This window comes from Somniosus microcephalus, chromosome 1, assembly GCF_052327205.1.
Source record: "Somniosus microcephalus isolate GS21.2 chromosome 1, FLI_Smic_1.0, whole genome shotgun sequence".
Lineage (NCBI taxonomy): Eukaryota > Metazoa > Chordata > Chondrichthyes > Squaliformes > Somniosidae > Somniosus > Somniosus microcephalus.
Genome location: NC_140987.1, coordinates 110,449,585 through 110,462,624, shown reverse-complemented (window position 1 = coordinate 110,462,624; position 13,040 = coordinate 110,449,585). Strand labels below are relative to the sequence as shown.

General features: G+C 44.5%; 1 protein-coding gene across 2 annotated transcripts in view; it reads left to right on the top strand.

Annotated features, from left to right (window-relative positions):
• The window catches only part of syk (spleen tyrosine kinase), a 207,670-nt gene that overhangs the window by 68,494 nt on the left and 126,136 nt on the right, over nt 1–13,040 (top strand). For both annotated transcript variants that reach the window (XM_085984618.1, XM_085984614.1), the window contains exon 2: nt 11,571–12,037. In XM_085984618.1, the coding sequence (XP_085840744.1) occupies nt 11,636–12,037 (402 nt within the window). In that variant the 5' untranslated portion in view covers nt 11,571–11,635. The remainder of the gene's footprint in view (nt 1–11,570; nt 12,038–13,040) is intronic.

The following is a 13,040-nucleotide window of genomic DNA, read 5'->3' as shown; positions in this document are numbered from 1 at the left end:
AAGCCTGCACATCTGCCAATGCACTTTATTATGGTTATGTTTATGTTAATATATTACAAGCCAAATGAATGTTGAATGTTTAAATGTCTTAATCTAAATGTACACTCTCGGGAGCCGCAAGCCTACATTTCGTTGTACTGCACTTGTGCACTAACAATGACAATAAAGTTGATTATTATTAACAGTACGCAGCTGTACCATGTATCTCATAGTGCCCAAAGATTGCTCGCTGCAAAGTGTTAGCTTATCCAGATGTACTCTACACCAATGCCAAAACTTCACACAAATTTACAACTCATTGGGGGCGATTTTAACTTGAGGAGCACAATGGGTGGGCAAAGTGCACCCACCGCCCATCTGTTGTTCCCACTGTGAGGCCCAGGCTTTACATGCAGCCGGTGAGCTTATGGGTGCTCCGAGGCAGCTCGCCAGTTTGGGAAGGTGGGAAAATGCCCAGCTCCCAGACAAAGTCTGGGAAGGAGTCAGGTGATCCTTGGCGAGGGGTGGCTCATGCAGACTATCAGTGGGCCAGAGTTTTTTTGTGGGCCTAAGAGGAGCACTCCTGACCCCACAAAAATAAAAGTCAATAAGAAACTTCAGCCATTTTCTGAGCAGCCTCCGCAGTCCCTTTAAGGACCTCTGGTTAGGCCACTCGACACTGATACAAATGTGCGGTGTATGCTCAGCCCAAGCTCTGCCCATCTGAACCCCAATTTGCATATTGCAAGTGGCCTGCCACCTAAAACAGGGGAGCAGTCTGACCGCCCATTTCAAGACCCAACTCAAGCTGGCAGGCAGCGTAAATGGGGCAGCACGTGACCAGACACAAATTTTAGGCTGCTATTGCCCCATTTACACCAGGTAGGTGCCCTTAAAGTCTGCCCATATTGTTTACATCCCATGTATAATTATGAGGGCGCACCTTCAAGATGTAATGTAGAATCAGAGGCATTGCCATAGTTGCACCTTTCAATGCCATAATACCTCAGTTTATTTTAGAACAACCTAGCTGCATTATGCATAGTCACTAACTAACACCCAGATTGACATAAATTGTGTATATGTCTCACCAACACCCAGAGTGACATACAGATTGCGTATCTGTTTGTCGCTATGCGTATGCTCTTTCAACTTCTAATTTCTCAAGATGACTTTTCTGCTACTGCAACCAGATGGTAGCTTGTGGTCACAAATACAACCTGCAGAAAAGCATCCCTAGTTAAGCATAGATGCCTAAGGAACTCTGTTGTGCTCCTGGACAACCCTCCGAGATATCTGTGCTCCTCCAATTCTGGCCTTTGCGCCTCTTTGATTTTAATTGCTTCACCATTGGCAGCCGTGCTTTCAGCTACCAAGGCACTAAGCTCTAGAATTCCTTCCCTAAACCTCTCTGCTTCTCTACCTCTCTTTCCTCTTTTAAGATGTTCCTTAAAACCTACCTCCATCTGCCCTAGTACCTCCTTATGAGGCTTGATGTCAAATTTTGTTTGATAAAGCTCCTGTGAAGCACCTTGGAACATTTTACTAAGTTAAAGGCGCCATATAAATGCAATTATTGTTGTTGGACTTGCCTACATGGGTAAAGGTGGGTCCGGGCAACCCCTTCAGCTAGAGGTAGACAACTCCACTGGAAATACTCATTTTCCTCTGTTGCAGGATCCCCTGATGTCAGGGGTGCTCAGCCCTGGTTACCCTGTCAATGATTCGGCTTGGCAATCTCAATTGGGTATAACAAGGGTTCAGACCAAATATGTGCCCTTAAAGAAAAAAGGTGGGACTAACAAATCTAGAGCCCCCTGGATGTCTAGGGACATACAGAGTAGGATAAAGAAAAAAAGGGAGGCGTATGACAGATACCGAGGGCTAAATACTCCAGAATCTTTAGAGGAGTACAGAAAATGCAGGGGTGCAATTAAAAAGGATATTAGGAAAGCAAAGAGAGAGCATGAAAAGTTCTTGGCAAGTAAAATCAGGGAAAACCCAAAGATGTTTTATAAATATATTAAGAGTAAGAGGATAACTATAGAAAGGATAGGGCCTATTAGAGATCATGAGGGTAATCTGTATGTGGAGGTGGGAGACGTCGGGAGTGTAATGTCCGAGTATAAATAATACACGGACTGCAGGAGAACAATAAAACAGGTATTTACTTGAACAGAGGGTTACTTAAGACTGAAATACAGAAGCCTGCTATGGCAGGGGTGGTCACTGCCGGTACTGCAGTATAGAATCAGTTCTTCTCTTAAAGGCACATACACAACAATTCCACCCCTTTTAGATAAACAGTACATAACATTCATTTAACAACTAAATAATAACTAATTACAATTACAATTTTCTCTGTACTATATACATCAACTGAAATAATCATTTATAAGTTCAGTTTTTGAGGAGGCTTCCTGATCCTGACAGGATAGCGCCTTTCTCGAGTATCCTGTTCTTGCGGCGGAGTTGATTCTGGCTCATTGTCATTGGTTGGTTCCTCAGCTTCCAATACCACTGCTTCTGAGGGAGACGCAATCTGTACTTCGGGTTGATTACCAGGTTCACCTGCTCGTGGTATGGGTTTGGCTTGTTCCTGTGACTCTAGAATCTGGTCAGCATGGCGTCTCACGATGCTCTCTCCAACGTCCACTGTGTACATTAGTGGTCCCTGCTGTGTGCATATCGTTCCTGGCTGCCATTTTTCTGTTCGGTAGTCGTGGGCCAAGACTGGTTGCCCTATCTCGAAGCTCCTGGTTGGCTTCTCATTTATGTGCTGCAATTGCTTATCCTCAACATCTCGTCTTATGTTTGGTTTGAGCAAATCCAGGCGACATCTTAGCCTTCAGTTGAAGAACATTATGGCTGGAGCTTGGTTGGTGACTGCATGTGTCGCATTCCAGTAAGCAAACAAGAAATTATCCACCTTGTGTTGTAGTGGTATGTCGTCATTATGCATTGCCTTTATGGCCTTTTCAAAGGTCTGAACAAACCTCTCAGCCAATCCATTTGTGGCTGGAAGATATGGGGCAGATGTGTAATGCTTCACCCCATTATTCCTCAGAAACCTCCGGAAATCCTCTGACACAAACTGTGGCCCATTGTCGGAGCAAATCTGTTCTGGCAAGCCATTCCTGGCGAAGATGGTCCGTAGGACTGCAATAGTTTTCTGCGTGGTGGTGGACATTTTGATGACCTCTGGCCATTTCGAATGGGCGTCCACAGCGATTAGGAACATTGAGTCCATAAATGGACCAGCAAAATCAATGTGTACCCGTTGCCATGGAGATGAGGGCCACTCCCATGGATGTAGCGGGGCCTGTGGTAGAGCGTTTTGGACCTTCTGGCATCCTGTGCATCTCTTGGTCATATCTCGATTTCTTTATCGATTCCCGGCCACCACACAAACGCCCTGGCTGGGCTCTTCATTTTTACCCCTCCCAGATGACCCTCATGAAGCTCATTGAGCACTCTATCTCTCAACTTGGGTGGAATTACCACTCGGGATCCACACATCAAGGTCCCCCAGCACACTGAGAGCTGTTCTCTCCTTGGCGAGGATGCTGGCAACAGTGAGTCGCCATGTGCTGGCCATCCCTTCACCGTCAAATCATAGACCCGAGAGAGTGTCGGGTCATTTCGGGTTTCCTTCTCTATACTTGAGTTTGTAACAGGTAGTCATTCGACTATGGTCGCATGGAATATCTCAACAGGGTCTACTGCAGGTGCTTCCTCTACCGTAGGCAACGGTAGGTGCAACAGCCCATCAGTGTTTCCATGCTGTTTCGTACCCTTGTACTCTATGTTGTACTGATGTGCCCCTAGAAAAAGTGAACATCTTTGCAGCCGTTGTGCCGTCATCACCAGAATGTCCTTCTTTGGGTTAAAAATGGAGACCAGGGGCTGCTGATCAGTCAGTAGGGTGAATTTCTGCCCGTGCAGATAGTGATTGAACTTCTTCACCCCCCACACCAGGCTGAGGGCCTCCCTGTCAATCTGGGCGTAGTTACGCTCGGCTGAGGTTAACGAGCACGACGCAAAGGCTATTGGCCTCTCTGAACCGTCAGGGAATTTGTGTGACAGCACCGCTCCGATGCTGTAGGGAGACGCATCACATGCTAACCGAATCGGTAGTGTTGGATTGTAGTGGGCCAATACTTCTTTTGAAGTGATTAGACATTTACATTTCTGAAAGGCACGCTTACACTCATCACTCCATTTCCATGTTACTCCAGTTTGCAGTAGGGCGTTCAGTGGGTGCAGAATTGTAGATAAATTCGGCAAGAACTTATGGTAGTAGTTCACCAACCCGAGGAACGACCTCAGTTGCGACACATTTTCCGGTGCTGGAGCCTTGACTACAGCCTCAATCTTGTCCGGCGACTTATGCAACCCTTCCTCATCAATCATGTGGCCACAATACGAGATTTGTCTCCTGAAGAACTCGCATTTGGGGTGGTTCACTCGTAGCCCATATTCCTGTAATCTCGTGAGCACCTGCTCCAGGCTGGCAAGGTGTTCACTGTCATTTTCGCCCGTAACTAGGATGTCGTCCAAATAACACTGGGTCCCCGGAATCCCTTGCAGGACTTGTTCCATCGCCCTCTGCCAAATAGCCGGCGCTGATGCTACCCCGAATACCAGTCGATTGTACTGGTAAAGGCCTTTGTGAGTGTTTATCGTGAGGTATTTCCCAGATGCTTCTTCCACCTCCATTTGTAGATACGCTTGGGCCAGATCAATCTTTGTAAAGCGTTTCCCTCCAGATAGTGAGGCAAAAATATCTTCTATCCGTGGAAGTGGATATTGTACTGTGTGCAGGACTGGGTTCACAGTTACCTTGAAGTACCCACAGATGCGAACCTTCTTCGGTTCCCCAGGCATGCTGCTCAATGATTTCTTCATTACAGGAACGATGGGTGTGGCCCACTCGCTCCAGTCCACCTTGGACAGCACACCCGAATGCTCCAGACTCTCCAGCTCTGTTTCAGCGGCTGGGCGGATCGCGTAAGGTACCGGTCTGGCCTTAAAAAATTTTGGGTTTGCGTTATCTTCGATTTTTTATCATTGCCGTTACTCCTTTTAGAGTCCCAAGTCCTTGTTGGAACACCTCTTTCGCGTCAGTTAGAATTTTTGACAGTCGTCCAGGTGTGACGTCATCATCCTTTTTATCAGTCACAGTTAGCGCCTGAATGGAATGCCAATCCAATTCTATTTTTTGGATCCATTCACGTCCCAATAATGGTGGTCCTCCATCTGGCAGTATATATAGATACAGTTTCTGTGTTTCCTTGCCGTTGTATTCAACCGGCACCCTTATTTTTCCTCTGGGGTAGACTTTTTGCCCCATGTATGTCTTCAGTACAATGGACTTGTCCTTCAAGGGTATGTGTGAGAATAGCCGCTCATAGTCTCGTCGATTCATGACAGTTAGGGCTGATCCTGTGTCCAATTCCATCTTTACTGGGGACCCTGCTATCATGAGGGTGACCCAAATGGTTCGGTGATCCTCCTTTGCGATCACGTTGTGTAACTTTAGACAACTTAGTCTCCTGCTCCCGGAGTCCTTATCACTCTCCTGATCTTCCGAACTACTTTTTTTTAATTAAATTTTTTTAAATTAAAACTAATTTCTTTACTTTCTTGTACTTTTCCTTAGTAGTTCTTGTAGTGTTGGTTTTCTTTCCTGACCTGCAGACTCTTGCTATGTGTCCCATTTTCCCACATTGCCTGCATACTTTGTCCTTAACCCAGCAGTCCTTCTGATCATGGGTTGTTCTGCTGCAGCGATAGCACTTTTCTGCTCCATACGCCATTTCATTAGCGCTGTATTCCTGTGGTTTCTGTTGTATTTCCGCAGCTCCCCGTGCTGCTGCTTCATAGGATACTGCCACGCTGAAAGCCTGTTCTAGCGTCAGGTCCTTCTCCGAAAGTAGTCGTTTCTGGGTTCCTTCACTCTGGAGCCCGCAGACAAACTTATCCCGCAAGGTGTCTGCTAGTCCTGCTCCGAACTGGCAGTGCTTCGATAACTTGCGTAGTTCCGTAAGATAGTCAGCATTGCTCTCATCTTTGTGTTGGTTTCTTTTATGGAACTTGAATCTTTCTGCTATCAGCAGCGGTGTAGGGTTTAGGTGTTCCTGTAAGATATTAACAATCTCTTCAAAACTTTTCTCCATTGGTTTAGCTGGGGTAATTAAATTCCGCAATAGGCCGTACGTTCTCGCGCCCATCAAATTTAATAATACCGACGCCTTCTTTCCATCGGCCACCTCATTTGCCTTGCAGTACACTTCAATTCTTTCCACATACGTGGTCCAGTCTTCTACCTCGTTGTCGAAAGCAGTGATACTGCCACTCTTCAGCATCTTGAGTGATTTAAAATGGCGCCTCCCGCGCTTTTTCTTCTTCGCCAATGGAATAAAATGGCACCTCCCGCGCTTTTCCTTCTTCCCCAATGTAATAAAATGGCGCCTCCCGTGATTTTCCTTCTTCCCCTTGCTGCCACGCTGCTCCTAGCATTCTACAGGGTAATGGCGGTGACCCGCAGCTTCGGCGCGTCTCACTTTTCCTTCCCCGTGTTCTATCCTATCCACGCTGCCCGGTTCTTGAGCACCGACCGCGCTGTGCGCTCCACCCTCTCTCTCTCTCTTCCTCCCGACGACGCTGCACGGCCCCTTTGCAGAACTGCTCGATCGAGCCCGAGCCCGAGCCCGCCGCAGTCCGGAAGGGTCAGCGCACCACCTGCTACCAGCACGACTTGCTGGAACACCTTGACTGGGGAGCCAGGCCCAGCTCTCCACAGCCTCCCCTGCAACTCTCCGATAGATCCCTGGGCGGTTGCCCGCGGTCGACGCCCGCCGTTCTGACTTCGACCTCCAAGAAGCTTCTCTTCAGGGAAAAGATCCCCGTGAGGTGATGCAGTACTGCAGGTGAGTTCAAACCTGCCCGTCGCCAGTGTAATGTCCGAGTATAAATAATACACGGACTGCAGGAGAACAATAAAACAGGTATTTACTTGAACAGAGGGTAACTTAAGACTGAAATACAGAAGCCTGCTATGGCTTTATATACAGGGGTGGTCACTGCCGGTACTGCAGTATAGAATCAGTTCTTCTCTTAAAGGCACATACACAACAGGTAGGGTTCTTAATGAATACTTTGAGTCTGTTTTCACAAAGGAGCGGGGCGAAGCAGACATTGCTATCAGGGGGAGGAGTGTGAAATATTAGATGAAATAAACATAGTGAGAGGAATTATTAAGGGGTTTAGCAGCTTTAAAATTGGATAAATCCCCAGGCCTGGATGAAATGTATCCCAGGCTGTTAAGCGATGCAAAAGAGGAAATAGCAGAGGCCCTGACCATCATTTTTCAATCCTCTCTGGCTTCAGGTATGGTGCCGGAGGACTGGAGGACTGCTAATGTGGTACCCTTGTTTAAAAAGGGAGAAAAGGATAGACCGAATAATTACAGGCCAGGCAGCCTAACCTCGGTGGTGGGAAAGTTATTGGAAAGAATTCTGAAGGACAGGATAAATCTTCATTTAGAAAGACACGGATTAATCAAGGATAGTCAGCACGGATTTGTTAAGGGAAGGTCGTGTCTGACAAACTTGATTGAATTTTTTGAGGAGGTAACAAGGAAGATCGATAAGGGTAGTGAGATTCATGTGGTGTATGTGGACTTTAGCAAGGCTTTTGATAAGGTTCCACATGGCAGACTGGTCACAAAGTTAAAAGTCCAAGGGATCCAGGGCAAATTGTCAAGTTGGATTCAAAACTGGCTCGGAGACAGGAAGCAGAGGGTAATGGTTGATGGGTGTTTTTGTGACTGGAAGGCTGTTTCCAGTGGGGTTCCGCAGGGCTCAGTACTAGGTCCCTTGCTTTTTGTGGTATATATCAATGACCTAGACTTGAATATACGGGGTATGATTAAAAAGTTTGCAAATGATACTAAAATCAGCTGTGTGGTTGATACTGAAGAAGGAAGCTGCAGACTGCAGGAAGATATCAATAAATTGGTCAGGTGGGCAGAACAGTGGCAAATGGAATTCAATCCGGAGAAGTGTGAGGAGGGCTAACAAGGAAAGGGAATACACATTAAATGGTAGGACACTGAGTAGTGTAGAGGAACAAAGAGGCCTTGGAGTGCATGTCCACAGATCCCTGAAGGTAGCAGACCAGGTAGATAAGGTGGTTAAGAAGGCATACGGAATGCTTGCCTTTATTAGCCGTGGCATAGAATACAAGAGCAGGGAGGTTATGCTTCAACTGTATAAAACACTAGTTAGGCCTCAGCTGGAGTACTGCATGCAGTTCTGGTCACCACATTACAGGAAAGATGTGATTGCACTGGAGAGGGTACAGAGGAGATTTACAAGGATGTTGCCGGGAGTAGAGAATCTTAGCTATGAGGAAAGACTGGATAGGCTGAGTCTGTTTTCCATGGAACAGAGGAGGCTGAGGGGAGACCTTATTGAGGTGTATAAAATTAAGAGGGGCCTAGATAAAGTGGCTAGAAAGGACCTATTTCTCTTAGCAGAGGGGTCAAAAACCAGGGGGCACAGATTTAAAGTAATTGGTGAAAGGTTTTGAGGGGAAATTTCTTCATCCAGAGGGTTGTGGGGGTCTGGAACTCACTGCCTGGAAGGGTGGTAGAGGCAGGAACCCTAACCACATTTAAAAAGTACTTGGATGTGCACTTGGGATGCTCTAACCTGCAGGGCTACGGACCAAGAGCTGGGAAGTGGGATTAGGCTGGATAGCTCTTTGTTGGCCGGTGCGGACACGATGGGCCGAAATGGCCTCCTTCCATGCTGTAAATTTCTATGATTCTAAGGCATTAGCAGAATCAGTCAAGCAACAATTAACAGAATCAAGATTGGTATTACTGGGTCCGAGTCTCTGGACAGTGTTGGTAGTTCTTGTTCAAGTCTGCTGTGTTTCATTCTGTTCACGCTCTTTCATTTATACCCCTTTCCTTATTGGCTCTGTTGTGCGCGCATGCCCCTGCATCAACCAAAACTCATTGGCTCCACTCTGTCTAGTTTCAACCAGCCATTATCTTACACAGACCACTGTGACCTCCCTCAAATCAACGGTCAAAGCATGCAATTATATAAATTGTTAACAGTTAATGAGGTTAAGGTCATCTAACAGTTAACGAGGTATCATACACATCTTGATTGGCTCCACTCTGTCTAGCTTCAACCATCTAACAGTTAACGAGGTTATCTAACAGTTATTTATGGATTGGAAACTGGACTAAAATAACATTCGAGCTGCTGTGCATAGTTTTAAGATGTTCTTTTCAATTTTTAATTTGCACTATGGGTAGGTAGAGGCTTTTAATCGCCATTCTCACTTAATATGTATTTTTCTGTCAATCTTTTCCATGTCTGGGCCGGGTGATTTAGAGATGCATTTTTAAATCTTATATTTTTTTAAATCCATTTTCATGCATGTTTTGATCCATGCAAATGTCTAACATTAGCAATTGCAAAGAGGGATTGCCAGTGCTGGTTCACTCATGGGGCTGTATTGGCTGTGAAATCTGTCAAAGCAGAACCACAATCTGAGTGACAATTAAAGATTCAGATAACAAGCGGTACCACGGATGCTGGTCTGCATTCTGCATTGTCTTCCATCATGAGTGTTTTCCTACTTGGATTTGTCGCTCAGCTGCTTCATTGTCATGTATAGGTGCTCTAGGCTATCTTACAACTCTAGCTCCCGGAGGATGAGAGGAATTCCAAAATGAATGCTCATCCAATCGGTGGGGGGAAGCACTATTGCATATTGTTCTGAAATTACCCATGCTGATGGTGAGAAAAAGAGAAAAAGTAAAAAAAAATCTAAATTAAAGTGCATCGTTGCACTGTCTGAGGTACCATCTTTCGGATCTCAAGTGAATGTAGAAGGCCCCACGAGGCTATTCAAAGAAGAGCAGTGGAGTTCTCCCCGGTGTCCTGATCAATATTTATCATTCAACCAACATCACTAAAACAGATCATTTATCACATTGCTGTTTGTGGGACCTTGCTGTATGCAAATTGGCTGCTACGTTCCCTATATTTCTACATTACAACAGTGACTACACTTCAAAAGTACTTCATTGGCTGTAAAGTGCTTTGGGACTTCCTGAGGTCGTGAAAGTGCAAGTCTTTCTTTCTGATAGGTAAATTTTCCTTTATCTCCGAGCACTTTCTGTTCAGTAACAGCCCCAATTTTAACGCTTGGCTGGGTGACATGCAAGCGGGAGCCGGGATGACTGGCAAACTATCCGATCCTCTGAGGCGTGAGGCCCAGGAGAATTTTACAGCCTTTCATCATCTGTTTCTTTCATCTCTGCTCACAACAACTAAAGCTTATGTGAAGCTTGCATACATTACATGCTTAAAAAGCTACGTAGGGATTTGCAGTCAGATGTTTGGCCATCTGCAGTGGAATTTGCTGCTTTACATTACTCATTGGAACTTGCACAATTTTGCTGTTTGAGCACTAGCTGGGCATATGTTCAGTAAAAATAATTGCTCCTGAAGTATATATGGTTAGTCATGAATCAAGAGTTCAACTGATTGTTTAATCTCATGTTTTAATGAGAACTAGAGTACTAGATGGATTTGCTTTGAAGGGCCAAATGTACTGTTCTCATGTCTGACTTCTCTTATGTCCTTACGTTGAAGCAAGACACATAATGGGGCCGAGATTCTGCAGACCTGTCGTGGAATTTCAGCTCCATACAGTGTACTGCTGTTAATTTGAAATCGTTTGGTACTGAAAGAAATTGAGTTATCCAGTAATTCGAATTAATAATGTAAATAAGGAGACTTTTAATGCACATTAAAAAATCAAATGAACAGATAATTCGAATTAAGCAACATTGAATTAACAGGAATAAATTGTATTAAATGATGACGTGCATGCATACTAAAAGCACAAAATGTCCCTCTGTGCACATGACAATGGATTAGGGTATTCAACACCTGGTAGGGAACATGTTTAATACCTTGTGTTCTATTGTGGAAGGGGATGCAGTCTTGTGCTAGTTTCTGTTCAATCCTTGATAGCCCATCAGTAAAGGTGGGAACTGAGCTGACAGTAGTGGTAGGTGTGTGAGATGCCTTGAGGTGTCGGAGGTACCCAGTGGGCTCAAAGTAGTGATGCATCAAATGATTTTTGGAACGCAACTCAAAATGGCGGCAGATATTGTTTTTCAGTTCAATTTCTCAAAAAACTGAAATTTGGACCTGATGCATGTATTTGTAGCAGCATCCTGATATGTTACAATGTTAACAGTTTTACTCCTTATACACTAAGTACTGGTACAACCAGTGTTGTTAGTTGCAAAATAGTAAGCAACATTTTTGACCATCCCAACTGATTGTATATAAAACAACATTGTGAGAATAACATCTTGAACAAAACATTTCATTATATACGTGGTTTAATTATTTCTGTCTTTTATTACATTAAAATATTTTTCAAGGAATGTAGACCATTGTAACTTAAACATAAAAGTCTCAATGCTTCAGTTTTTAAGAAGACAATGACCACTAATCATAACGAGCTATTCTTGTTCTTCTTTCAAGGAAAGAGTCAGAAGTTGAGAAGACCAAAGGAACACTTGTGCCAGATATAAATTTCAAGAAATAAAATGGTTGACAGGGTAAATCATCTACCCTATTTCTATGGCAGCATCACACGAGATGAAGCGGAGGACTTTCTAAAGCAGGCTGGAATGGCTGACGGCCTCTACCTTTTACGCCAGAGTCGCAACTACCTTGGGGGCTTTGCTTTGTCGGTGGCATATGGTAAAAAGTGTCATCACTATACAATTGAAAGAATATTAAGTGGAAGTTATGTCATATCTGGAGGAAAGTCCCACAAGAGTCCTGTAGATGTTTGCGAGTACCATACCGAAGAGACCGATGGTCTCGTCTGTCTTCTGAAAAAACCATGCAATCGACCAAAGGGAATCGAACCAAAAATTGGGCCATTTGAAGACCTGAAGGACCACCTGATCAGGGAATATGTTCAACAGACATGGAACTTACAGGTAGCAAAAACTTCTTGTTGGCATCTTTTTTTAACCGATGTATGTGTGCTTGCATTATGTACATAAGTAGGAGTCTGAGCACAATTCATTGGCTGTGTGAGTCTCTTGAATTTCTCACATGTTACATGGATGGAGTGTAAGCTATGGAAATCAGTCAATAAGTTGGGATCATCTGATCTGCTACACTTGACCTGTACTTTCCATAGGCCAATCATATGACAGCATTTATAGTGAGTGGGTAATGTTCAGCTCATCCCTCCCTCCCATCTGGATGAAGGATAGTTAAGTGACTTGAAAGGAAAGAAAAATAAAGAAAATAAGAAAGAACAGGAGTAGGCCATTCAGCCCCTTGAGCCTGTGCTGCCATTCAATTTGATCATGGATTATCTGTACCTCAACACCATTTATCCGTCATTTCTCCATATCCCTGGATACACTTACCTAATAAGCATCTATTGATCACAGTCTTGAAAATTTTAATTGACCCAGGAATTTTTTTTTACATAGAAAGGAAAGAGGTCAAAGACAAATGAAAGAAAACCAAGGTGGAGGATTGTAGGGGTTAAAAGTAGTTAGTCAGATTGGCAAATGGTACAAACTGGTGTTCCACAAGGATTGGTGCTGGGACCACTGTTGTTCACCATTTACTTAAATGATTTGGACTCGTGAATCAGAAGTACAATTTCAAAATTTGCAGATGACACCAAATTGGGTGGTGTCGTCAATACAGAGGAGGCCTGCGACAAAATACAGGAAGATATTAATAAACTTGCAGAATGGGCATGTAATTGGCAAATAAACTTCAATATAGATAAGTGCGGGGTAACACATTTTGGTAGCCAGAATAAGGATGCTACACACTCCTTGGAAATTAAGATCGGAATTTTCTTCAGGGAGGTGGGTTGGGGGGGAGGAGTGGTCCGAGGCTGGCAGGAAATCTGGGAGGCCGATTTTACTGGCAGGGCCTAATTTAAATGTGAGGCCTTGGTTTCCCGCCCGCAGC